The sequence below is a fragment of the Haliaeetus albicilla genome, chromosome 8 (genome assembly GCF_947461875.1).
Source record: "Haliaeetus albicilla chromosome 8, bHalAlb1.1, whole genome shotgun sequence".
NCBI classification, from domain to species: Eukaryota; Metazoa; Chordata; class Aves; order Accipitriformes; family Accipitridae; genus Haliaeetus; species Haliaeetus albicilla.
The window spans coordinates 36796763-36822501 of record NC_091490.1 but is presented as its reverse complement, the minus strand read 5'-3'; the positions used below and the strand labels follow the sequence as shown (position 1 = coordinate 36822501).

The 25739-nt window shown below is 53.5% G+C and overlaps 3 protein-coding genes across 14 annotated transcripts in view; 1 reads left to right on the top strand and 2 right to left on the bottom strand.

Annotated features, from left to right (window-relative positions):
• Positions 1 to 2561: 2561 nt before the first annotated feature.
• Positions 2562 to 15456, bottom strand: VAMP4 (vesicle associated membrane protein 4). 2 transcript variants are annotated; one of them, XM_069789844.1, is made up of 8 exons: positions 15329 to 15456; positions 14835 to 14909; positions 12852 to 12898; positions 12440 to 12478; positions 5232 to 5332; positions 4571 to 4650; positions 4336 to 4387; positions 2562 to 3269 (listed from the first exon to the last, which is right to left on the bottom strand). In XM_069789844.1, the coding sequence occupies exons 2-8, from the start codon at positions 14898 to 14900 to the stop codon at positions 3241 to 3243; spliced, it is 414 nt and encodes a 137-aa protein (XP_069645945.1). In that variant the 5' UTR covers positions 14901 to 14909; positions 15329 to 15456; the 3' UTR covers positions 2562 to 3240. The 2 variants fall into 2 exon arrangements, with proteins under 2 accessions (XP_069645945.1, XP_069645946.1); XM_069789845.1 differs by having other exon boundaries at positions 14835 to 14947; positions 15329 to 15448.
• A 180-nt stretch (positions 15457 to 15636) lies between these two features.
• MYOC (myocilin) lies at positions 15637 to 19164 on the top strand. The gene is made up of 3 exons (XM_069789838.1): positions 15637 to 16473; positions 17020 to 17139; positions 17274 to 19164. The coding sequence occupies exons 1-3, from the start codon at positions 15975 to 15977 to the stop codon at positions 18056 to 18058; spliced, it is 1404 nt and encodes a 467-aa protein (XP_069645939.1). The 5' UTR covers positions 15637 to 15974; the 3' UTR covers positions 18059 to 19164.
• Positions 19165 to 23234: 4070 nt separating this feature from the next.
• PRRC2C (proline rich coiled-coil 2C) overlaps positions 23235 to 25739 on the bottom strand; it is a 57892-nt gene continuing 55387 nt past the window's right edge. For all 11 annotated transcript variants that reach the window (XM_069789824.1, XM_069789823.1, XM_069789828.1 and 8 more), the window contains one exon: positions 23235 to 25111. In XM_069789824.1, coding sequence (XP_069645925.1) covers positions 24851 to 25111 — 261 coding nt within the window. In that variant the 3' untranslated portion in view covers positions 23235 to 24850. The remainder of the gene's footprint in view (positions 25112 to 25739) is intronic.

Below are 25739 nucleotides of genomic sequence, written 5' to 3'. Positions count from 1 at the left end.
CAGAGCTGCAGCCATCCATCCCTGCAGCCCCAGGGCATGGGGACACCCAGGACTCGCTGCATGGGTCACACCAGCAAGCCTGGGAGGAGGAACCAGCCCTGCAGCAGGAATGCACAACTCCAGCCAAAACATGCTGTTCCCTGTAAAAACGCAATCATGTGGAAAACAGCAGCTAATGAAGAGGTCTGTCTTCTGCACAAAGAGGGAATGGATAAAACAGAGCCTATGCTTGAGTGAAGGACTTGTTTTTGTTGTAAAGTCTCCTTCATAGTACCTCCTAAGTGAAAACCAACCCCAAAGCATGCAGACGCTGCTGGAAACAACAACCCCTTCCACTCACTACAGTTCTCCCTGCCACCAGTCCAGGGTGGGATGGCACAGGCTGCAATATAAAGACCACAGTATCTCAAAGGAACATTGAGGAGAACCGCTCTGCAACGTACCTGAAACCAGACATTGTAACGGTCTTTTCAGCCTTGAAAAGCCTATAAAACTTGCTCAGTAAATTCTATTACTCTGAAGTTACTGACCATGACTGTTGATTTGCTGCTGCCTCTCACAGCCAGAGCTGGTCCCTTGAGAAGGTCTGTGCTCAGGATGACCCCAGCATTCAGTGACTTGAACCTAAACCCGATCAACATCTAATTCTGGCAACCCAGGGAAGCGTGCTGAAGGCTTTGACCATGGCAGCTTTCCTTGCCCTGCATCTCGAGTACAACCGTTTGCACCCCAACCTCCTGGGAGATGCTGCGAAAGCACTCCAGCAAAGCTGTCGAGGAAAGCCACCTTTTCCAGGGCAAGAGCCTGCTGCCTGTGCTCGGCTGCCTGTGGTGGGCCTGGTCCAGTCCTGCTGGTACCAAAGGATGAGTCCAAGGCAGGCACAAGACACAAACAGTCCAGGGTTGGGGGCACTAACCTTGCCACCTCATTCTCCGTGGATCTGGGTCAGCTGGAAAAGTGTTTGTGCCTGTCCAAAGCAGCACACTGCCGGCATGGTGGTAACAGCAGCACTTCTCAGGGTGGTATGCCAGTGCTTGCACTGAGGAGAGTTCAGTGCTATCTGGAAACTCTCCCTAAGGACCTGCTGCTGATGAAGATCTGCCAAATCCAGCAAGGACAGGGCTACAGAGGGCATAGCAGCAGCTCCTACATTCGGCACCTATAAGCAGTTCTTTAACACAGTAGGGTTGCCATGAATACTTCGTCCTACCAGCACCCATTTTCCAAGGCCCTTAGCCCAGCCTTAAAGCCAGGCTTTGCCTCTAGCAAGCAACTGCAGAACTAACTTCTTTTGCTCAGACCTGGTGCCAGCAGGGATTTGAAGTCCTGACGCACTGCTGCAGCACCAAGGTCCTTCATGGATGGCAGCAGCAAAGGCAAGATGGGGCTGGGAGAGAAAGCCAGAGGTACTGGCAGGACTCTCCAGCAACAGGAGTAAAGCCTGCCCTAGCAGGCAGGCCAGAGCAGGCACAGCACAGCCGTTACACAGGCTCGCAGTGCCGTTAACTCACTTTCCAGCTGGCAGGAAAAGGTACCCGACAGCTCAGCAAGACTTGCAGCCCCCCTGAAGACAGACACAGTCCCCCTTCATCTACCCTCTTGTTCCCTTGCAGGTGGAGAGTAGCCAAAGGCATAGGCAGGATGATTTTTGTCCCTTCCACTGGGTGCCTGATCTTAAAATCAGGCTACACTTCAGGAGGAAAAACCCAGCCTGGCTTTCTGGTTCCCACCTGGAGAGACCAGGGTACACAGAGGGCAAAAGCCCTATTTATATTCCAGCTGGGCAAGCAGAGCTTGTAATCACATCCAACCCTCCAGCCTACTGTGCTCGCTTTTAATCCCTGTCTCTGCATGGAGCCACACCACCACTCAGGTGGAAACTGTGTACAAGGTCCTTAGGGCAGGTTCAGAAGAGGAAGCTGAGACATGGCACTGGGAATTCTCTGGGGCACCATTTCCCCTCTCCAGCATTACTTCAGACACACACTACACAGGACAATGCTTCTCCCATCAGAAAAGAGTCAGCAAAAAGAGAACCAAGAGAGCCTGATCTCAGCTCAGCTACAGTCCCAGGCTCAGGGCTGGAGGAACAAGGGTCCCAAAAATAAAGAGAAGACAGAAATGCCACCAAACACCTGAGACCAAGGATGGAGACAGCCAAAACACAGCAGTCCCACCCATGGATGGAGGAGCTCAGCTCCTGTTCAGTCTGGCACAGGGGCCCCTACACCTCCCCGAGCACCCCAGCACATGTGTCTGGGAACAACCCCCAGCCCACTGGATCACAGGGAAGTGAAACAGGCTGGCATTTGGGACTGCAACCACCATATCAAGGTGAACGGCTCTGAATATGGAGGGGGCTTGTTCACCCTGGACTGGTTTCAGGAGAGTTGCTGTCCTCCTGCTGTGTCTCTTACATCATTGGGCTAATAACTGGGCTTTACACACAGTTCTTGCTTCTGGTGAAGAAAACACTGAAACAGCCCTTTCCTAGGGACTCCCAGCAGCAGAGAGCCCTGAATGTCCTCCAGAACTATGAAGACGTGCAGGAACTCCAGATGTACAGTCAAAAATAGGTTTACTGGAATGTCTTTAGTCACAGCTGTAAGCAGCGATACTGAAAACACTGAGCTTGTGCATTCCTATGGTAGGACCAGGAAGTCTTCTGGATTCTAAAACCTAATTATTTCTTTTTTTCTACCCCCTGCCCACCCCACCCCACCCCCCCTTTTTTTTTTTTTTTTGAAGAAGAGAGAAACACCACCCTTGCAGTTCTCCATAGAAGGGTCAGTTCCCTGTAACATAATAGGATGTTTCTCTTCAGACATTTTTCCCCTCCTTTGCTCTGATGAAAGGACAGAGTCCCCTCTGCCTTCCACAGCAGGCAGCAGGGAACTGCTCAGACAGTATTATTATTAATATTAGAACTCAACCATATATACAGATAAATTGTAGTGGCAAGTAGCCAGCTCCAAACCAGAGACTCAGAATTCCACAAAACAGGCAGTTTCGGAACTGAATCTTCTGTTATAAAAAAAGTCTAACAGTAGGAGCAGGTACTCAACCAAAAAAGAGGGTCATTTGGCAGTTCTTAAAACGCTGTTAGAACTGGCTACTTGCCACCACCTCCTCACTCCTTGGAGAAAAACAACTTCAAAGCTATATACAGATATCTCACTTAAATTACACAGCAGTTTGGTTATCCCAGAGCCAGCTCCACTGAAGCCTCCAGCTGCCCCGTCAGGTATGGTACTTCAGGACTATGGGTACTGAAAAACACAAAGAAACAAGCTCTCAGCCACACACCTTCGCATGCAACACCAATCTCCGCCAGAGAGATTCCCCCCCATTTCTGTAGTGACAAACACCAGGCAGCTGCATAGGAAAGTGTTTCCAAGCTCAAGCTAATGCAATCTGCTGCCTGCACACATGCTAGACAACATTTCCTGCCACCTTCATCTCCTTCCAGCTTCCCAAAATTAAACCAGATGGGATTTTCCATCAGTCTCTCTCTCTACAATGCTCTCACCCTGCTGCTAGCTCTTCCTCTCCTGCTGCAGGCTGTGTGTCAGCAGGACAAGAGGCTGCAAGGGTTTTGCCGAAGTAACAAGAACCGTTACAGAGCTGTCCCCAGCCACGGTGAATAGGAGGAAAACCCTCCGGACCCAGTGGCACAAAAGACCTGCGCTACCGTGCTGGACTGCCTCGATCCCTGGAGCATCATTCTAGAGGCAGAGGGCTGAATTACTTCTGCCTGGAAGAAACATGCTCTGGTCATTATTACCTGTTTGGTAGGAAAAGCAGCGACATCTCTGCTCTGGGGAGCTCCAGAGAGACCAGGCTGAGCAGGAAGGGCAGGGGAAGGGACCAACGGCAAAGCCACGACAGCTACTTGCTGAAAATTAAGCAGCCTGGCAGCTTTGGTGAAGAGCGTTTGCAGGGACCAGACCCATTGCAAGATGGCTAATATATGTGGAGGGGCTTTTGGGAGACATCGCTGCAGTCTGAAACTCTTCCACCTACTCCCACCAGCCTCGGGATCACTCAGTGCCAACCCTGGATCAGTACAATGTTGTCAGGGCAGGGCAATGTTGGCATTCTTTGGCCACAGTAGGATTTGGTTTGAGCCTGTTCCTCTGCATTTAAACCTTGCAGAAGAGCAGCATGGAGTGGTCTACAGGCACTTTTTATGACTGCTTAAGTCAGTGTGGGGCCTGACAGGAGCAGCTCAGGTGCTCTCCCCCAGGGACAACAGCACCACGGTATCACTCATGGTGTGGACTGCCATGAGTATTTCAATACCAGACACGGCTGGGGTGACCTGGAGCTACTCACCGATAATCACGAGCAGGAGAACAACCGCCACCAGCACTATAATCGCCTTCATCTGCAAGGGACACACAGAAGCGTGTTACATAGGGTGCCATGTGTGGCTGCGTCTACCTGAAAGGAGGCCTTTGGCTTGCAGCATCTTTTCAGCTAGAAAGCAGAGCTTCTCCATCCCCTCCCAGGGAGGGCAGGTAACCGTGCCTCCACAAACCCACCCCTGCCTGTTCTCGTTCTTGCTCACCTTGCAGCCTCGCCACCACATCTGCCTCCGAAGCTGCTTGGCTCTGTTGCTAAAAGCTGTTGCGTTGTCTGATAAACTTTCTATTGAAGGAAAGAAAGGAGGCGATTCAGCAACGCACCCATGGTCAGAGCACCCACTTGTTCTACTAACTCCACTGAGTTTTAAGCAATAAACTCAGCATTAGGGGAAAAGACCCAACCACAGCATGATTCACCAAAGCCACAGCAGATGCCAATGTGACGCCCTTTGCTAGAGCACACACAGACCTGCTGAGTCCCACTGAGCCCCCTTTGTACTGGCTGTCCCCTGAGGACAGGAATTCAGTCTGCAAGCCAGCAAGCGAGCAAACAGCTGAAGTGCTCAGGGCCGTTGGGAGACAGACCATTCTACCTTTTCTTGAAGGAACAACTAGATCACAGCACCCAAACTCCTCCAAACTAACACTTCTGTGCAGGGCAGCAGAAGGTGAAGGTGGAAAGAGGAAAGCATCAGCAGAAAGTTATATCTGCAGCCCAAGGGTGGGAAACATCTCTCTCCAGAAGGACAGAAATACAAGCCCAGGTCTGCATTAGGCACTTCTGAACTGGAACTAGGTAACCTGGTGCAGCAACAGGGAGGACATGTGGGGAACAGGCCAGTAGAGCTGCATTTAGCATTGCACCTGATTTATCCTGCAGGTCATCCAGCCGCTCGCCTCTTTCAATCACCTTCGTGATGTTCTCCTGCATAACGTCGATGACTTCATCCACCTGGTTCTGGACACTAGAGCAAAGCAAAGGCAGCGTGAGGGGCAGAAGTGAGACCACCAGCTGTGCATTGCAGAGCCAGCCCTTGCTCAGAGCTGCCCGGGCTGGTGGGATCTGAGAGCTCACTGACAAAAATCAAAGGGGACAACAGTGGAACAAGGTTGATGAGGTGCCAAGAAAGCTAGAGGCATGGCATTGCCTGGGGTGGATCTCTAGCAATCCCAGGAAGGGTGAGGGAACACAAGGGGCTCAAAGAGAGCACTGGGAAGTCAGCAGAAGCAGGGCACCCTCCGTAACACCTTTAACACATAAATGCAGTAAGGAAAGGCACTAATTGCTGCTGGTCTGCACCTCTGCTGCAGAAGAGCTCACAAATGGAAAAAAACCCCACACTAAAACCCACACCTTATCTTTCCAGATTTCATAGAACCTCACACCGCACCTTTTCTAAAGAACTTGGGGTGAAATCAAAGCAAGGTGCACTCCTCCCTCTGGGAATAGAGTTGCTAAATGAAACCCACTCTGCCAGGGGCATCAAGAGGACAGTAAAGAAATGGCTGATATGAACTAAACCAAGTTATTATAATCCATCTTCTCATAGGTTACGCAACTCTGTGGGTAGTTGCTTCAGTGAACAGTAGCCTAAATCACACCCGCAGGGTTATTATAAATGCATTTATTCACTCCATAAAAAAGCCACACTAGTAAGAGAGAAAAATTCTCCTGGTGGAAAAATACTGCTACATTCTGGTTTGTATTTTGGAGCTAATACACTTTTATTTTCCTGGAGATAGAAATAAGAAATTTCTTGGGGCCCTAGGGAGACAATGCATTGTTTGAGACATACTGTTCCCAGAAAGTAAATGGCAACAGCAATGTCTTGGAGGCAATGCTACACACAGGGCAACAAAACAGAAATAGCTCCAGGCCACTCACTCTGCATAAGTCTTCGGTTTGACAGCTTAGGTTGCCTTGATTAAAAACATTTACGCACTTCAAAACATATCAAAACCCATCCAGCGTTTGCTAAATACGCAGCACAAATAGGCCACTTCACCAGCTCTCCACATCACCAGAAACGCATACCTGCTATTAACAGTGCGGCATTGGTGTCCCCAAGGGGAAGAAGGATTGCCAGTACCTCATCTTTAACACCTGCTTAGCACCCATACTATCCTGGTCCCCAAATTATCTTCCTCTTCGGACCCACACAAAACCCTCTCCTTCCCACTGCCAGCTCACAGATGCAGAAGCTCAAAGACATTATTTGCCAAATCAGGGTTTTTACAGCAAGCATCAGACCTAACTTTACCACTTAAAGAGCCATCATCCAGCACCTAGGCTCAGAGCACTTGGTATGACGAGGACAGCATATCCTCCACCACGGCCCAGGAAGACAGGGCCAAGAAAGACTCAGAGCAACTTGCCCAAGGCCAGTCAATGGCACACTGCAGAACCAGGAACAGGGCTCCGTCCAAGCCACCATGCCTCTAATTAGAGACATAGGTGCACATTGACCTATTTCTCCTGCCCCCCTGCCAGCTACGTGCCTCTCACTGAGCAGATGCACATGTGGGGAGCGGCTGCAACAGACAATAGCGGTCACAATGGAAAAGCATTTACTTATCGTTCCAAAAACAGGCAAGGAAAGTCATTAAAAGAAAAGGCTTTTTTCTCCCCAAAAAGCTCTAGAAAGAACTCCAGATCTTTGAATATGGAGGGGTTTCCCATCTTAGTGTTTCCAGTCAGGCTCTGTAGCACCACTGCACTGCGGCTTCCAGAGCTGGAACAGACAGGCAACACCTCTGAAGCCAATTTCTGACTCAACAGCCCTTGTATGGCACATGCTGGACTCCAGCAGCACAGGTAAAAAACTTGCTTTATTTAGGACACCACAAGAAAGGGACCTGCCTTCCCTGTGCTGCATCGCAGAGTCCGTGGGAGCAGCATCTCTCTGAACCCACCTACACCATGCAGTGGCAGCCGCCTGCCAGGAGTTTCTTATCTGAAGGTGAAAGGCATAGACAATGCCCCAAATGCCTCTCAGCAGGAACCTGCCCCATGCCCACAAGCCTGTTCTGATCCACCATTTGTTTTGCAAGGTACGAGGCAAGTGGCAGAGCTGCCACCATTGGGAAAGCACAGAAGGTGGCACTGAGGATGCAGACAGATGCTGCCTGGGAAACATCTGGTGGTGCCCTGTGGAGCAAAGTGTCCACCCCACGCAGGACATGCACTGCCCCATGGCCCTTCCTTGGGGCAGTGGGTGAGGACATGAGGTGGAGGCATGCTCTGCAAGGGGGTTTCATTACTTTGGCACAGCAGACGAGTCCCAGCTCAGAGCCACCAGCAACACTGCTATAGCCTGAACATCTGTTATCCTCAAGTTTTTGCCAAGTTGGCTCCTCTAAGGCCATAAACATCAGTTTTACAGGCAGAAGACTACATTTGCAGTATGTAAATGTTTCTAAAATCATCTACTGGCTCCAAAATAAAGAGATTTCCTCCCACAACAGATTTGTAACCAAGTTATCTTGGTACAACTAACAAGTGGGGGCACGCAAAGTTACAATGCATCTAGGAACATGCACTGCAATGCAATGCCACCTGTATCCCCACAAGTACAGGTCAGAGCCTGGAGAGATGCTGCTGCAGTCCTGGAGCACCCCAAAGCATTTGAGGCATAGTGGGCAGGTACGTAACTTCAAGCTGCTCTGCTGTGTACCAGCATTTGGGAGACACCTCTGGAGCACAGACCCCCACTGCCCAAGCTGCATCTCGGCATCCCACCTCTTTTCACTTGAGCTACTGGTGAAAAGCTGCATGCCTTTGCTGCCTGCCCATAGCCTGGGAATGCTGTTAGCTGTCCCCAAGAGAACAAAACATTTCAAAGGTGGAGAATGGAGGCACAGAGAAATCAAGGCTTAAACTCTCACCAATGTTGAGGTGCTTAACACCCATGGAACATAGACACATTTGAGCACCCCAATATCTTTTGATATCTGATGTAAAAGAGAACCCTGGAAAAAAACAAGAAGGAAGAGACCAAGCCAGGGAATGAAACTTTGATATCCACACAGTGCCTTAATCAGACCTTAAGCCAGTCCTTGCTTTCTGCTCTCTCCCACCCATCACTGCTACAAGAGATGCCTCTCCAGGAGGGGGCTGAAAGATGCCCAGCCAATGCATTAGCCCTGCAGTTTCAGAACAAATCCAAAAATTCCCACTAGTTTGGCATGCTTGAGGTTGGAAACTCAAGTTGCATCAAGAAGAAAATATTTTCTTGTTTTATTTGGCAAGAGAGAATGAATCCTCTAATACAAAGTGTATTTCCTGTTAGGGAGCTATTGGCTTTTGACACATACATTTTGTGTGCTTCAATCCTGCCAGATTTCCAAGAGAAATAAAGTAGACTAAATACCTGCCAGGAAAGGGACCAAGACAAAAAGCATAAAGTATGTCTCCCACGACCCTCCTTCTTACTAATTACTGCAAATATGATGCTTTTAACAAGGACAGCAAGTGTACGCCATCAAAGCAACAAGAGACCCAATGGCGCTTAGCTTGGTTTAGACTCCTATTTTTTTGTGCTTTGCTGGGTCCAGAGCAGGAAGAATAAGCCTTTCCATTTTGGCTGCACTGGGTTATCTACTGAAAAACTCCCTGGGCTGGTCACGGTGTTGGGCTAATAACAGTGCTGCATTCTTCAGACGCCGTAAACAGGCCATGCACGCACCATGGGATGTGCTGCTCAAGGCTGCTTCTTGTCTCCAAGCTGGCTGTTTACAGCCAGCATGACACACTTCTATTTTCCACCCCAGCGATATTAATAGTGCTGTGTATTTTGGTGAAAATTACACCCAAACACCCCTCGTTGTGGCAGTAACCCAGGGAAAAGGGAACAGGATGGAAAGCCAAGCCAGATGGATGGTGCAAAGGCAGGAAGCCAGCACATCACAGTGCTCCTCAAGGCATGGGTCTCTGCAGAGGGGCTGCCCAGCAGACAGCCCTGCTGTATTCAACAACAGGGTATCAGGGCTGAACCCTGCCACAAATCCCTGTCTGTAAGTTGCTGGTTCATCACAACAGCAAGGAAGACAACAGTCTATGCTGCTCCAAAGCATTCCAGTCCTTGAAAGGATTACCCCCAACAAGGATGCCTGATGATACAGTCTCGGTACCACCTTCAAATGAAGGTCTGGACTATGGCTGATGTCCACTGCACAACCAGCCACCTGCAATGAGCAGCCAGGGCCTGGGAAGCTGCTGTCAACTCTTGCCTTCAAACCATTCCCCAAACACTCCCCTTCCTCGGGAAGTAATCTGGGGCTTGCAGCCAGACAGAGCCACCGGGGCTGAGCCCCGGGGCCAGGGATGCTGGCTACTGCCAGCAGCGCAATGGGGGAATCACAAGGACCCAGACCTGGATCCCAGGGAACCACAATGGTGTGCTGAGCCTCATTGCCAGCATGAGCAGGAACCCAAATCCAGCAGCATGGCTGCCTGAAAGCAGAAACATCAGTGGTAAAGGAAGTCAAGCAGTGCAGGAAAGGTGGGGATTTTGGTTACATTTTTCAAAAGATGACCTGTGATGAGAAGCTCCTTTTCTACATAAAAGCAACCCAGGTGGAAGAGGAACTTCCCAGCTTCCCCCGAAAAGGCACTAAGAGCTCTCGCTACACACATTCAGGACTTCTCACAAGGCCTGGAAGCAAAGGCAGAGAAGAGAGATCAGCTCTCCCTTACCTCTTCTTTGTAACTTTGAGGAAAAGGATAAAAGCCTGTTAAAAACTACCTTTCAGCTCCAGCCCACCCCAGGGATGGTGAGATCTCAGAGGGAGCCTAAGGGATCCTCTGTGGCCACTTACATCACCAGAGGAGCTTCCACCCCAATGAGCAGCTGTTGGGACAACAGACCCTGAACTTCCAGACACATCAGGACAAAACACAGCATGGAGGGGACTGTGACGCTTTCTCCCGCCACTACTACTGGCTCTAACTCGCCTCTTTCCCCTACGAAGTTTGCAGTGTTCCCCACCATCCCTTTCTGCAGCTGAGCCAGCCTCGAGGGTCTCTGCTGCCAAACTCTCCACCCTGACCCAAGCTCCTTTGCTGCCAAGGACAACTAGGAAAAGTTTCCAGTCTTGCCCCTCACATTCGACATGTTCCACACCTTTGCTCCCATAATCCCATCACTTTTTCCTCTGCCCAATCCTCTATCCAGTTTCCTTTTACGCCTACCTTCACACCTCGTTCCTCCAGCCCTGTACAACTACAGTCTTTCTAACTTTGCCCAGCTATGCCTCAGCTCTCCAAATGCTCAAATTCCTCCTTAAAATGTCTTTTCCTTACAGTGTTTCAGCAGCAACCCAACCCTCCTTTTCCTCCGCTGTTGAAACCAGAGTGAACGGCATCATTACGAGACCACGCATCAATCCATCCAGCACAAGGGCCCATCTGATCAGAAGCTTAATAATAAGCTCCATGACAAGAAATGACTGCACACTGTAAGTGCTTATTAAACAAAACGATCAACACCAATGAGAGCAGAAAGTAGATACTATTTTATAATAGATGCTCTAGATACTAGATAGATGTAGCCACTTGCTACACCAAGGGACATACCCCACACCAGGTCCACTAGACAGGCAATCTCCGGCAACAGGCAAGCCTCTCATGTGTTGGGCATTAGCCACATCACACCTATGAACCCACCAGCTCCTGGGTGAATTCTTTCGTTTTGCTTCCCCCTCACAGCTGTGGTGCTATCCTCTACCTAAGCCCCCACTCCCTTCTGCCTGGCCAAGACAGTGGGAAGAGAAGAGCTCCTGTTTTCCCCCACCATGCAGGAAAGGCAGAAGATGCTCTGTAATTCCTTTCCAGCAGCAGAAGACGCAGGGGTAGATGTCACCCCCTCTCCACCTTTTTATGGGGGCGGAACCCCACTCATAAAACCAATTCTCACCCTTCCCATTCACTCCAGACCAGCATGGCACTGCCCTAGAAGGGAGGCTTTAACCACACTGGCTTACTGTAAGGACCAGTGCACATCTACCAACAGCATCCTCACACCCTGGAGGGAACAGAGACCCCCTGAAAACTCAGGGCTCAGTGACTGACCCACTGCCTCTTGTGTAACACAAGTGCACTTTGCCCCTCAAGGTAACGTGGCAAGCGGGCACACAAGTAAGCACTGCCTAACGCTGACATTGGCAACGAGTCATCTCAAAGCTGCGCCGGCTTCTTCCCGGCACAAAAAAAATTCCTAATGAAGAGCAACGCTCAGGCTGCACATGAGATGACCCAGTCTGATTAATGCCCAGTCATCAGTCCCCCACAGATCTCTGTTCTGGCTCCACAAAGGTCGGCAAAGGAAACAGCACAATGCAAATCAGGGGCCTGGGAATAACCGGCCCCTTTCCACTGAGTGCCACCATTGCATCCCTCACAGGAAAGGACAGGGCAAACTGGAGCCCAGAACAAGCATCATGCAGGAAATGACTTGATGGGAGAAGGATCCAGAGTGTTCACTCCTTCCTTCTTGCAGTCAATAATCCTCCTCCAGCTGTAATGATTTCCTGTTTGTCCAGCTGCTTTGACCCACTGAGTCACTGCTCATCTCCAGCTCACCTATATCAGGTTTTTATCTGGAGAAGAGGAGGCCCAGCCACTGCCCAAAAAACACGGTCCTGGTGTGTTCCTGACCACTTGCTTTCTTGAAACATTGAGCAGCAAGTTACAGGATGAAGAAAAAAGAAACAAAACAATAAAAAATGGTGCTAGCAAAGGTTAAAATTCAGGGTTAATGCTCTAGAAAAAGAACCTCAAAAGCATGGAACAGGTTATCACCAGAATACAGCAAGGGCTTTAGAAACTCCACTAAGCTACTGTAATACAATCCTATCCCTTTATCTCTGTCAATGCTCAATTTCTTGATAGCATGAATCAAATTTGATATTTCCCTTAGCTGTGGACACATAGGGTAGGAAATGTCAATTAGAAGAAAGCACACACAAGCCATGTTCATATTCAGAACTACACAGAAATACTCCGGTAAGACAGCAGCAGGAACTCGCAGTGCCAGAATAAAATATTATCTGTGTGACACTGAGGAACAACTTACTGCCTGATCTTGTCATTCCTGGGTCCCAACGGCCCTCTCCTGCAGGCAGAAAAGAGAGCAATCAGTATGGAAGATACAACGAAAACATGTTTTTAAAACAGACTCAAAAGATATGCAAGAGAGAATCAACACCTTCTGGATGGAGGATTGTTCTCATACCTCCCATCAGTCCCTCCCACGTCTCACGATACATGGGACACCCCACTTTTATAAAGGTCACACCTATTAAGTCTTAATTCATGCTTAAGCCATGCCAAGGCTCTGGGAGATCATCTCAAAGGAATCAAAGGTTTTGATTCCCAAGCCCCCACCTACGTGGCAGGGAACAGCTTTTGGTATTCGACGCCTTCAGTCTCAGAGCTGTAGGCAGTTAAGACATCACATTCCCTACAGCAACTGTTCAGAAACTCACAAGAAAAAGTCTTCCTCTTCATCTGAATCTTCCTCCAACAGGTTCCTCTGCAAACATAGAAAAAAACCAAACCACTTTGTCAATAAGCAACCACCATTTCACACACACGTTTCCAGCCCTTAGGATGCAATCAGCATCCTCTGACTTCAGGTTACGCACGAGCCCTCCTTTGGAGGGGATCGATGGTACTTTTTAGGTGTCTGGAGTTGTGCTGTTTCTCTCCACTTGTGACCAAGGGATGAGCTGGATGTCTGTGTGCTGCTATTATCACCTCGGCAGTGTTTGCTAACTCTGTAAAGCACAGACCAATGCAAAGCTCTGCAGCTCTGACTTTGGACAACTCGCACCTCTGCCACTGAGCCAAACTGGATTTGCATCAATGGCCAGTTGCCTGTGCAGGTTCAGATCCCAATTCTAGGGATCACTACAACTCCCTGTGACACTGAAGCAACCAGTGCGTCAGCACGGTGAGCCCTGCCTTGGAAAGCAGTCGGCAGAGTCCCTGCACAGGCCAGTTGTGGAAGGAAGACCCTCTCTGCTCAAGGGACGATCCCCAGTGCTGCACTTGGTCAATGGCAGCTGCTAAAAAAAGTCAGCATCTCTTACAGCCACCCTGGGGTATCCCATCCACATGAAAAATCAGATCCACTCCTGATTTGGAGGATGTGGTGTCTCCAGCCATCTGACAGCAGCAGGTGTAAGAAGGATGACTGCAAGGAAACACATTGGGCTCCCTGCATGGTATGTCCGGAGGGGTTCACTCCTCCAAACCCCAACTCGGGCAAATGCTACAGCCAGGCTGGAAAGCAGAGCAGTCTGGTAGTGCCTCTGCTTCACGCCAAAGGGTTCCTCACTACACCCCATCAGACGATCCAAAGGCTGATTTTTAAGAGCAACCTCAAGATCCCACTTAAGCTTGAAAGTTTTAGACAAAGATGTACATTACTAGAGCTCATTTCTCTTACCAGAGCAGCACAAATTTTCCAATCGAGCTGAGGGCTCCCAGTAACATCTACTTAGGGTCAAAAATAACCAAGAAGGGGAAACAGCACCTTAAACATGTGGGCCTAGGAACATATCAGATGGTCCTTACGGTACCAACAGCTGCTGCTTCCCCTGTGCATAAATTTGGGCTCCCACCTGCAAGCACAGTGCTCTTATTTTGAAGCTCACCTACATTTCCATCCTTGTCACATTTGCTCAATCAACCCGCAAGACCACGCAATAGTTTCAGCCATCGCCTCCCTCAAGGGACGAAGGAACCGCTCTTGGCAACACAGGATCCTCCTCTCACTGACAGCTATCGTGAGCTGCAGCAACATTTTAGACTACAGTCTAAACTCGGTTTTAGCACAGTATGACCCCAGGACAAACACATCAGCTTAAATCCACTTTGTTTGAAACTGGCAACCGTACCACTTTGACCCATACTTCAAAGCCTGAAACGTCAAGGGACCTTGGCAACAGGAAAAAAAATTCAGCTGTAAAGCACAGGGTAACTTCACATGAGTCCTTCAGCCAGCGACGTGGGGAGGAGAGCCATGACGTGCCCAGGCCAAGCTCTGCGGAGAGGCAGGAGACTGGAGCACACCGGGATCTCACAGCCGTAGAGCCAGACTAAAGGAACTGAAACAGGTTCTCAAAAGAGCCGTATCTCCTCACAAGGTTTGTTTTAAATACACAGACCAGGTGTGCCACACGGATAGTCCCCTCACTAACTAAACATCGCTATCAACAGTGATATGGGCTTCTCGGGCCCTGTGGCCGAAGGTTGTGGCAACAGGAGCCCCTTCAGCAAAGGGAGCCATAGCTTACCTCGCACCAGCCCGGTGGCTATCGGCACAGGGCAATGCCGAGGCCCTTGGGGTCCCCAAGGCGCATTAAGGCCCACCTGCCCGTCACGGGCACCCCTACCTTAAGTAACAGCCTGCTATGGCACCGTTACGGCCACCGGCGCCGGTCCCCTGCCCCGCCGGTACTCACCCGCTCGCTCTTCACCGAGCCCGTCACCTCGTCGTCGTTCAGGTGCCTCTTGAATTTCGGAGGCATGGTCTCTACCTGCGGGAGAGGCGGCTTCCGTCACCGGGAGGAGAAGCCTGGAAGGGGAGGCGCAGGGAACGGCCGGGTCACCTCGCTGCCCGGCACCCGAACTCCTCATCCCTCGGCCGGGGACCGGGAGAACGGGTGTGAGGGGGAGGGAGCGACCGGAGGGGCCCCGCGGGCGGCCGGGCAGCCCCTCGCACCGGTGGGCCCGGAGGAGTATGGGGGGAAGGAGCCCGAGGCGGGTGGATACAACGGCCCCAGGGGAGGGGGGCTGCAAGGGCAGCCGGTGCCCGGCACCCGCGCTTTCGCCCTGCCCCGCCGTTCCGGTCCAGCCCTCCGGGGCCCCGGGGGCCGCTGGCGAAGCCGACCCGGTGCCCAGACAGAGACACCCCACCCCCGCGACGGCGCAGAGACCCCACCACCGCCCCACTCACCGGGCTCCGCTACGGGCCGGGCCGGCGGGAAATGGCCGGTGCGGCGGCGGCGGCGGCGAGTCAGCTGTCCCATCGACCGCTTCGGCGCTCCGCCGGCCGCGCCGAGCGCCGGAACAATCGATGCCGGGGCGGGAGTCGAGGGCGGGAAAAGGGGCGGAGTCGGGGGAGGAGGGCGGGAAAGGGGGCGGAGTCGGGTCGGAGGGCGGGGCCGGGGTGCGGCGGGGCGCGGAGCTGGGAGCTGGCGGGAACGGTGCGGGGGGGTGGAGGGACGGGACGGGACGGGACGGCGGAGGGGGGGGGGGCCGGCCCCAGCCCGGGAACAGGACTGCCAGCAGCGGGGGCGTCCGGCCACCTCGCCCCCCGGCATCGCCCCTGGCACACGGCCCCGGCAGCAAAGCCGTTGGCGGCGGCCGCGGGTTGCCGGAGCCCGGCCAGCGGCCTCGGGGAGGCCGGGTTGGGGGGGGGTGTGCCGGCTGCCGCTGGGCGAAAGCCGCCGCCACAGGCATCTGGAAGGTTCCGTCTCGTCCGTCCCCCGTCCCCCCCCCTCCACGCCGCCCTGACCCTCTCCCCGCCGCCCTCCCGCCCTATAAATGCGGGCGGCAGCGCCCGGCGTGCGGCGGAGCGGAGGCACCGGGGGCGCGGGGCCATGCTGGGGGCCTGGCTGCTGCTCTGGGGGGGCCTGGCCCTGGGCTGCCGGGGAGAGACGGCCTTCCTCCGGCGTGCCGATGACAGCACCGGGCGCTGCACCTACTCCTTCACGGTGGCCAGCCCCGTCGAGGCGGCTTGCCCCGATGGCGGCGGCGTGCCGGAGCTGCGGGCCGAGCTGGCCGCCCTCGCCGCCCGCCTGAGCCGGCTGGAGAGCCGGGAGCGGGGCGCGGGGAGCTCGGGGCCGAGGGGAGTCGAGGCGGGGGGGACACGGGACCCCCAGCAAGCGGCCCCGGCCGCTCGCCTGGAGGCTGCCTACGGCGAGCTGCTGCGGGCCAAATCCCGGCTGGAGGAGGAGAAGAGGCGGCTGGAGCGGGAGAAAGAGGAGCTGGGGAGGCGCCTGGAGAGCAACACCCAGGAGATCACCCGGCTGCGGGCCACCCGCTGCCCCCCCGGCGGAGAGGGGCCAGGCCGTGATGCCCTGCGTGGCCCCGGCAAAGGTAAGTGCCGGGGGCCGGGACCCCCCGTGCATCCCCACTGCCGACTCACTGCCGGTGCCTCTCCCCTGGACGCTGGTTAAGTCCCTTTGCTGCTCCCCGTGAGGTCCACCCGCTGCTGCCCCCCCACTCTCGGGCACCTCGGTGGGGCACTCATCCACTGCAGGGCTCAGCCCTACCGGGGGGGTCGCAGGCCATCGCACCAAATCCCCTCCCCATCCCTCAGTTGGGGCTGGCAGCCGGAGCCCTCGTCATCCCATCATCTGCCCCGCAGCGGAGGGGTGCCGCGGGGGACTGCACTAATCTGGGGGGATTAGGAGTTTCCCCCAAGGAGCGTTAAACCCTGCACCTGGGGGGCAACAACCTCAGCGGCTGCGGAGCGGGGTCCCCATCAGTGGGTCACAGATGTGCCCTGCTGCAGCGGGAGGGGGCACGGGGCTCGCGACCCAGGTGTTGGCGTTTTGGGGGGCAATGGTCCAGCGTGAAGCCCCCCGAGGGTGGCGAGGACAGGCACGGCCCCTGCCCATGCTGTGCCTGGCCCCGCCGCAGCTCCCCGCTGGGACCCGCAGCCCCTCGCCTACCAGGAGCTGCAGTCGGAGAGGACGGAGGTTCCCGCATCCCGGCTGCTGGAGGAGACCGCGCTCGGCCGCCCGGGAAGCAAGGACTCGGGTACTGCCACCGGCATGGCCGGCTGGCCCCACGTTCCGCTGCTCATAAATACCGCTTGGCCCTCCTGAGGGGCTCGCCGGGGGCCGCCGCCGCTGAGCAATAACCCCTTTCTCTCCCCTCCTGTCCCTGAGCAGGCTGCGGCGAGCTGGTGTGGGTGGGGGAGCCTGTCGTCTTCGGCCGGGCAGAGTCCATCGCTGGCAAGTACGGCGTGTGGATGAAGGACCCGGAGCCGGTGCCCCCCTTCACGCGGGAGACCACCTGGCGCGTGGACACGGTGGGCACGGAGGTCCGTCAGCTCTTCCAGTACGAGGCGGCTGAGCAGCTGGCCCAGGGCTACCCCGCCAAGGTGCACATCCTGCCGCAGCCCCTGGAGAGCACAGGGGCTGTCATCTACCGTGGCGGGCTCTTCTTCCAGCCCCGCCGCTCCCGTGCCCTGGCTCGCTACGACCTGCGGGGAGAGGCCATCACGGCCGAGAGGGAGATCCCCGGCGCCGGCTACCATGGGCAGTACCCCTACTCCTGGGGGGGCTACACTGACATTGATCTGGCGGTGGATGAGACGGGGCTCTGGGTGATCTACAGCACTGAGAAGGCCCGGGGGGCCATCGTCCTTTCCAAGCTGGACCCCGAGACACTGGAGATCCGGCGGACCTGGGAGACCAACATCCGCAAGCGGGGGGTGGCCAACTCCTTCGTCATCTGTGGCACCCTCTACACTGTCAGCAGCTATTCGGCGCCCAATGCCACCATCAACTTCGCCTACGACACAGCCACTGGCACGAGCCGGGCCCTCAGCATCCCCTTCGAGAACCGCTTCCGCTACCTCAGCATGGTGGACTACAACCCCGCCGAGCGGCAGCTCTTCGCCTGGGACAGCTTCAACATGGTCACCTACCCCGTCCGCCTCTCCCAGGCGTGAGCCGGGGTTGGGGACACGCCGGCTCAGCTCCCGCGACCCCTGTGCGTGCCTCGGCACCCCGCTTCGCTCCCCAGCTCCCCCCGGTGCGGCCGGGAGCGCTGCCTCGGACAGCCCCGGGCGATGGTGGGGGCCACGTGCTGCCCAGCCACGCCGTGATGGGGCCCCCAATGTCCCTGCTGGCACCTCCGGCAACATCCCATTGTGCTCGAGTGCAGGGGAGAGAAATTAAGTGCTTCTCCAGAGCCTGGTTGAGCCAGCAACATGTCTCTCCCCAGCCTCGGCAGGTTTTGGATGGGCCACGGTGGTAGCCAGCCCTGAGCTGCTCCGGCATCCTCCGGGAGCACCCAGCCCGGCCATCCCGGATTTGGAGCAGTGAGGGCTCAGGCATAGTGAAGGCTGGGTAGGGCGGGTGGTGGAGGTGGGGAGATGCTGTGCAGGAGGGTTCTGCCTAAAATAAATGCCTTCCTCGGTTGCAAGCAGCGATCCCCTTTGTGGGGCCAGGGTTCGCTCTGGCTGAGCACGAGCACCATTGCTGCCCTCCACACCCGCCCCCCCACCAGCAGCAGCAGTTTTGGGGACGCCTCCCTGGCTTGTGCCAGCCTCGCAGAGGAGAACAGCGTTCGCCCACCACCAGCACCCCCGCAGAGCCGAGCTCCCTTGCGAAGAGCCCGCAAGCCCCGCTGCATCCCCCACCGCCAGTGCTGGGGGTCATCCCAGAGCTCAGCTGCCTCCAAAAATCATCCGGCAGGATCAAAAGCAACGGGGAATACGGACACTCATTGCACAAGCCTTATTTTATCGAGGAAGAAGAAGAAGAAGCTGAGAGGAGTGGGGAGGAGTGCTGGCAGAGCATAGCTTGGCGCGCCCAGCCCCTCTTGGCCACGCGCTTTGGCTTTACTGGCCGTGCCTGGCCACTGAAGCGGTGCAGCAGCTACGGCTGGCAGTGCTCCCCGCGCTGGGCCAAAACATGCTGTTTTAACTATTTATTGTAGAAAGGCTGTAGGAGGCTTCCCCCCGCCCTGGCATTCGGGGCAGACGGGGCAGCAGCGGCCACATCCCCCAGGGGATGCAGAGGGTCTCAGCCCAATAAACGTTGCCCACCGACACTGCCTTGCACGTCGTCTTTCCAAACCTGGGTTTTCTTTGGGGTTTGGTGCGCTGGAGCCCAGAGGGGGTTGTAAAGCGCTGGTGCCCCCCTTGATGCTCTGACAGGCTGAAGGTGCTGGGGCAGGGGAAGCTGTAGGGCTTTGGCCAGGAAAAACACCACATTTGGGAGGCAGCTGCTGACAGGGCTGATCCCAGGAGCACCTTTATTTAGCGTGAAGAGGGACTGTGACATGCCCAAAGCATTGAATCAGAATAAAAGTTAAAGCTTCAGCACTAAACCCCGGAGATTTACTGAATAGGAAAGATTAATGAGCTCCAGGTGGCAGGGCTGCAGGTTGGGCTGGCTGGTGCCCTGGGGGGGAGCACAGGGTGGGAGGGATGTGGGGGACGGAGGCAGCCCCCCTTGGCTGTTGGAGCACCGGGGTGTTTGGCTGCTCACCAAGGGGACGGCACCACTTGGAGCCGGGAGGCCGCAGGGATGGGCTCTGGCTCAGAACTGACCCGGTTCTAGAAGGGCAGGAGATAAGGGGGTGCCGGGGCAGGGAGGGCAACGGGTGCCGGCTGCAGGCTGCACGCACTTCTCCACGGTGAGGGCTGCCCTGGTGAATCCGGTGGGGGGGGGAAAGGGGTAAGGGCCCTGCTAGACCACCAGGATGGGCTGGGGAAGGTGTGGGATGGGATGCATCCCATGGGGGACCGACCTGGGGCCACAGGGTAGGCAGGAGGCTGAAAGACCCTTTCTCGCTCCCTGGCAGGCCTGGGATGCTCATCACAACTCGGCCTGAGCGAAGGCGTCCCCCCGGCCAGTGATGCGCCCACTCGACCGCCGTGGCGCATCCCGGCAGCCCCGTGACCTGCGGCAAGACTCCGCCGCCCCGCCGGCCCCCTGCCCCATTTGCGCCGCATTTGGACTCGCACCCTCCGGGCCCCAGGGCTCAGCCCAGCTGGATCGGCGACACATCCCTCCGCTTGCCGTCAGCCACGCCATCTTCTCCAATGCCGAGGGCCCCGTGCCGTCCCAGGAGCCGGGGGCCCCCCAGGGCTCCTCGCCACGCCGGGGCTACGTCACCTGCGTGCTGCAGCGGGTTGTGCGTGGCACCCTGGTCCTCAGGGGGTGCGGGGTGCCACAAGCCGTGCCCCGGGATGACACCTTCCCCATCCTCGTGATGGGGGGCGGCAATGACCCCGCCATCGACCGCAGCCCCACACCCGCCATCGCAGCCAGCTGGGTGCTGTACGAGGAGGAGGACGCGTATCTGCGCTGAGCTGGGGGCCCTGGTCCCACCACGGGGAGAGGGGTCCCACCATGACTGACCGCGGCTGCTGCAATAAACTGGTGGTGCATTACAGGTTCCCCCAGCCTCAGAAAACAGGCGTGCGTAGCCCTGCCCCGGGGAGCGGCCTTGTCCCCGCAGCATCCCTCTGTCCTGCTGCAAAAACCCACCCTGGTGCAGAGGAACAAGGCAAACACCAGGGCAAGATCCAGGGCGGTAAAGCTGGGGGTGAAGGCAGCTATGGGGGTCACCCAGGAGCAGGCAGAGGCTGTCACGTACCCACTGGGGCTGGGAAGAGCGAGGCAGGCAGCAGGCAGACCCGATCCAGCCGGGGGCAGCCTGGCAAGCAGCCGTCCACCCAACGTGCAGAAAACCTGCCGTCGAGGATGGGAAAACGGCATTTCTGTCCAACACCAGGATAGGAGGCAAAGCTGAAGCCCCCCCCTTCGTCCCGCAGCTTCCCAGAGGCGCGAGTCAAGCCTCAGCATGAAAGGGAGGGCTTGTTCAGAGGTCCCCAGGGAGTAGCAGCACCAACGGTTTCTCAGTGAGTGGAGACACTGAGGGCAGACAGCCCCAGCCATTCCCTGCTCTCCGCCAGCAACCGGGGTCTTTTCAGGCTGGGAAGGCCATCACTTAATTGACTAAAAAAAAAAAAAACCAAACCCGAAAAACAAAACAACGAAAAAAAAACCCAAACGAAAAACCAACCCCAAAGACAAGCCAATGTACACAGGATTTCCAGAAAGCTGGGCTGGAGCTGAACAGCGCTGAATACACAGCTTTACTTAACGGGCTTTGCAAAAACAAGCCCAGAGTGTCCCTCCCCTCCCGCATCCCAGCAAGAAACCAGCCTGAGCCAAGGGGGGTTGCTGGATCTGGCCCCAGTCACATTAACCCCCTTCTTGCTCTTGCCCTTGAGAAAAGTTACGGTCTTTTCACAGACTGAACATTATTAAGAGAAAAGAAAGTGAATTCCCCAAACAAAACAGTTCCCTAATTTATGGGAGGTTCAGCACAATTATTTGTGATGACCAGAGTCCTAGAAAAGAGATTACACACCAAATCCCAATCAAATTAAAAAAGCAAGAGCTATTCCAGCGTAAATGGCCAAGAGCAAGTTATCTGGTTAAGTGTCACAAAAATATTCAATGAACCAGGGTCAGTGACTGGAAGCTCAACCTGGCCTCAAAGGCAGCCACGGTGGTTCAGGGCTGTTTTGGAGATGCACACATCAAAACATGGTTATTCGGATGCACAAAATGCCCAAGCATTTTCTTTTAATTAAGTTTCTGCAGAAATATTATCCCTGTTCTGCTCAGCACAAGAGAAAGCCCCAAACTTGGTACATTCCCACAGCCGACTGTGGGAAATTCATGATTTTTCTAGTGGCTTTACTGGAGAATTTAGGATTGATCCTTTCAGCAGCATTTCCTTAAAAATAGTACAGTGAACGATTTCCCATTTTTAGGGGGTCTTTCCAATACGAACCAGGCAGAAGATAGCCTCAAACCAGGGAAATATCAGCATAACTCTGTTACTCTTTTATCGCACATTTATAGATCAAACCAATGTCAGTTCCCCTACCTTCATCCTCCTTTCCCAGAGCGTTTGCTGTAGCTGTGCCTGTACGGTTCCTGTAAAAAGGGTGATTTACCTGTGGTGTTACCTACTCAGAGGTTACTCCTACCCATCGCTCTGTTCGTGCATTACAGCACCTTTATTTATTCCACATGGCTGCAGTTCTACCCCCTGAAAGAACTGACCTCGGCAGCAGAGGACTCCAGCTCCTCCGGTGCCCCCCAAACCACAGCTTCCCACCCCACCAAAGGTGGGCAGGTCCACCTGCTCTGACTGATCCACCGTGGGGCTGGCAGCAACAGCCCTGACCAAAAGCAAATCTGCACAACTCCCAGCAGCGCTTGCAGAGCCACCCCGACACCCCCGGCTGGCTTTCCATTCTTTGTTGGAGGTGCATTGCTAGCCAGCACCTTCTCCCAAGGCAGGAATTACTTCTCAGAGACCAACAGAGAAGGTTTCTGGTGTTTGTTATGAACCAAGTTCCCTCTGGTGGCCAGCTGGCAAAATCCTGCCTCCTCATAACCCCACAGCCCCAGGGCGCGGAGCCCAGGGAGGCAGGGATGCCATCAGCCCCACAACTGAGGGGCTGGAGGATGCTTAACCCTTCATTCTGCCCCAAATTTAAAGGCAGAGTCAGTAACTCTGTGATTTGAACATGTGGTAGCGAGTGCGTGTTGCTTGCAGTGAGTTGGGAAGGGAGCAGTTCAGGAGCAGCACAAGAAGGAAGCCTCCTGCATCCGTGGGAAGGCTCACGCCAAGGCTCAGTCCTGCTCCCTGCTCCCTCGGCAGGAAAGCTCTTGCTTTTAACAGCCCCTTGCTGCGAGGGTGCCCGTGCAGCCGGTGCCTGTAGTCACCCACCAGCTAAAATGAGAGTAATGGGCTGGGTTTGTCCTGGTCTCCTCTGACGAGCAGCTCTTCTCTAGGAAACAAAACCCAAGTCTCTAGCAGCAGGCAGCTCACCAACACGCCGGAGATGTAAGGTCTTGCAAGCGCAACCGGCAGCCTCCTTCCAGAGCTAGATGGAAGCCACGTCCTGTGAGACCTTCGCTGGGGAATGAGATCAAAAGTGCCAGGGGAAAAAAAAAAAAAGCAGCTGTTTCAAACCATTTTTCTTTAGAAGTCTGTTTTCCCAAGCTGTAATACACACTCTTCACTTGGCACACGATGTTCAGGTGCTCTCCTTGCATCCTGCGCTAATCATGAGATTACCCGGATACTTTATTTAGAGAATACTTTATTAGTTTCTGTAATCAAACCCATGTAAATAAGACCGTACATATTTAATACAGTGCGTTACCCCTGTACAAATGGAAAAAAATTAAGTTTAACATTTCTAGACCAATATGGCTGTTAATTTCTGTACAATGCCAACTCACACTACAAGTGGGATACTTTTTTCCAAAGTTGACATCACAGCTAAAGTTTCCAAAAATTCAAATTATATATATATTTATATAAAAAGATAACCAATAGCGATTCACTAGGCATCAATAGCAGCAACAGCCTTTCCAGCTTCTGCAGTCATTTGAACAAAATTATACACATTAGACTCTCAACTCTTCCTTCCAAAAAATGTAAAAAAAAAAAATCCCAGAAAAAACCAGCAAATTCTGCTACTGATGTGGTACCTGGTGCTTTTTATTAGCTTTTTCAATCATTGTCTGGAAAAAAACCTCTAGAATAACATTATTAAAAACAGCTCCAGTATAGCACAGTCACTACTACATATCATAAGCAGGTACAGGATATCTTACATTCACAGAAGTATCATACAGTACTGTCCTACAGCTATAATACTAGAGGATACAATTAAAAAGGCATTTTTAATTGACTTGATTCTACTTTCCAGCACACTGTGGGCAAGGAGGTGGTGCGACGCAGCTCTGATATAAAGAATGCACCTTTTAGATAAAATTCTCTTTAATCTGATAAGGTTTCTTTTATTCTCGTGGCACAGTTCTAAGTGCTCGTTGCTGTATACAGACATAAGCTGGAAACCGTTTAAAGACCACTCGCATCATATAAAGATAGCTGGACAGAGGTGAACAGAACAAATTTGACTATTGATGCAATGAACCTTTCAACTCCAGAGGTGAACGACTGAGGGGGGAGCGGGTGTAGAGAACACAGGTGGCCAAGTAGCATTTTCATATGGTGATCTAAATACAGTATATTGTCATCCAAGAAGCAGCAGCCAGCAAAGCACTGCCTTCAGAGGGGAATTCAACATCATCAGCGTTACTCTTTGTGTTACCTTAGGTTAGATGTCACATGGCAAACGCAATTTTGCCAGCTATATGAATCCCCCTGTTTATTACAAGATAGAAGTTTCTTAAGTCACTAAAAACTTAACACACATTACTTGGCCCAGCACCATCTTCAGATCTGCATGTTCTCCTACTCATGGGTTTATAAAAAGATAAATAGCAGCTGAAGATCAGAGCCTGAAGAAAAATAAAGAGCATTCATCTCATCAGGTAGGAACATGCTTCCCTGACCACCTTCTTCCCCGCCGTTGACATTTCTCAAATTTTTTTCACTTTGGGAAGCATACAGGTGTGCAAGCCAAAACACACGCACACATGTAGAATGTGCACACACCAAAAGCAGCCTTCATGCTGTTAGAGAAGATACAAGCCCAAAGAGCCTAGAAGCTCAGTTGGATATGCAGCAGTTTGCATCCATAACTGCTAATAGCTTCTATGTCCCTTTACGCTGTTCAGAGCCCTGCAGGGAGAGAAGACTGTTGTCTCATCCTTTGGGCTACAAATTCATGCTGCTGTCATCTCACCCACCCTCCCCCTCTTCCCCCACCTCCATGGAAATACAGCCTCTAAGATTTTGTTTCTTCGGTTTTGATTGCCTGAGGTTTGATTGGTCCAGTTCTAACAGGTTTTGTTGCTGTAGCAGGTGCAGGGGTAGGCTTTTCCTCGGTTTTGTCCTGGCAGACTCCTGAAGAGTCAGCAATCGCCTCAGTGGGTTTGTTCCCGTTCTCATCCACTTTCTGTGCTTTGCCTCCTATGGGTTTGCTCTGCTGCTGCTGCTCAGAAAAGAATCTCTGGGTCGACTGAAGTACCTCTGCTCTCTGCTTTGCCTTAAAGGGAAAAAATATGTTTACTGAAGAGAGAGCATTTGAATAAGAGTGACTTCACAAAAGTATTTCCTAAATGAAAGAGGAAGGACTGACTGCAGTGGCCAGACTTTCCTAGAAAGGCAATGTCCATCTGGTTGCTTCCCAGATGTCACCACATCTGGGCACCTGGCTCCTCAGTAGTAGCTTAATGTCATGCCTAGGCTTCCCTTGCTCTTCCTAACCCTTACCCCAGAAAAGACGATCAAGGACAACAGTTTGAAACATTATCTAACATCTTTTTATGCCAGTTATTATTGCAGAGCTTAAAAAGTATAAACACAGCCTGCAGTAGGCTCAAATTGAACCTTCACTCCTCAGTAAAAAGCCAGACGTGACCAGAAGGCGCCCGTGTCTGCACGCTACCCGTGCCCTGACACTACCATCCGCACTGAGGGCCATGCCAGCTGTCATTTCTCCTGCCGCGTGGTCTGGACTTCTTGAGCGCAGAGGCTGTATCACAGCAGCAGAATCTAGACTGAGCACCCATTTTTTTTTCCTCCTGTTGTTCTGGACACAGACTTCAAAGTCTGCAACAGGGATGCAAGTGAACTGGGTTCAAGGCTGCATTATATGTAAGCTGAAGCCTTAT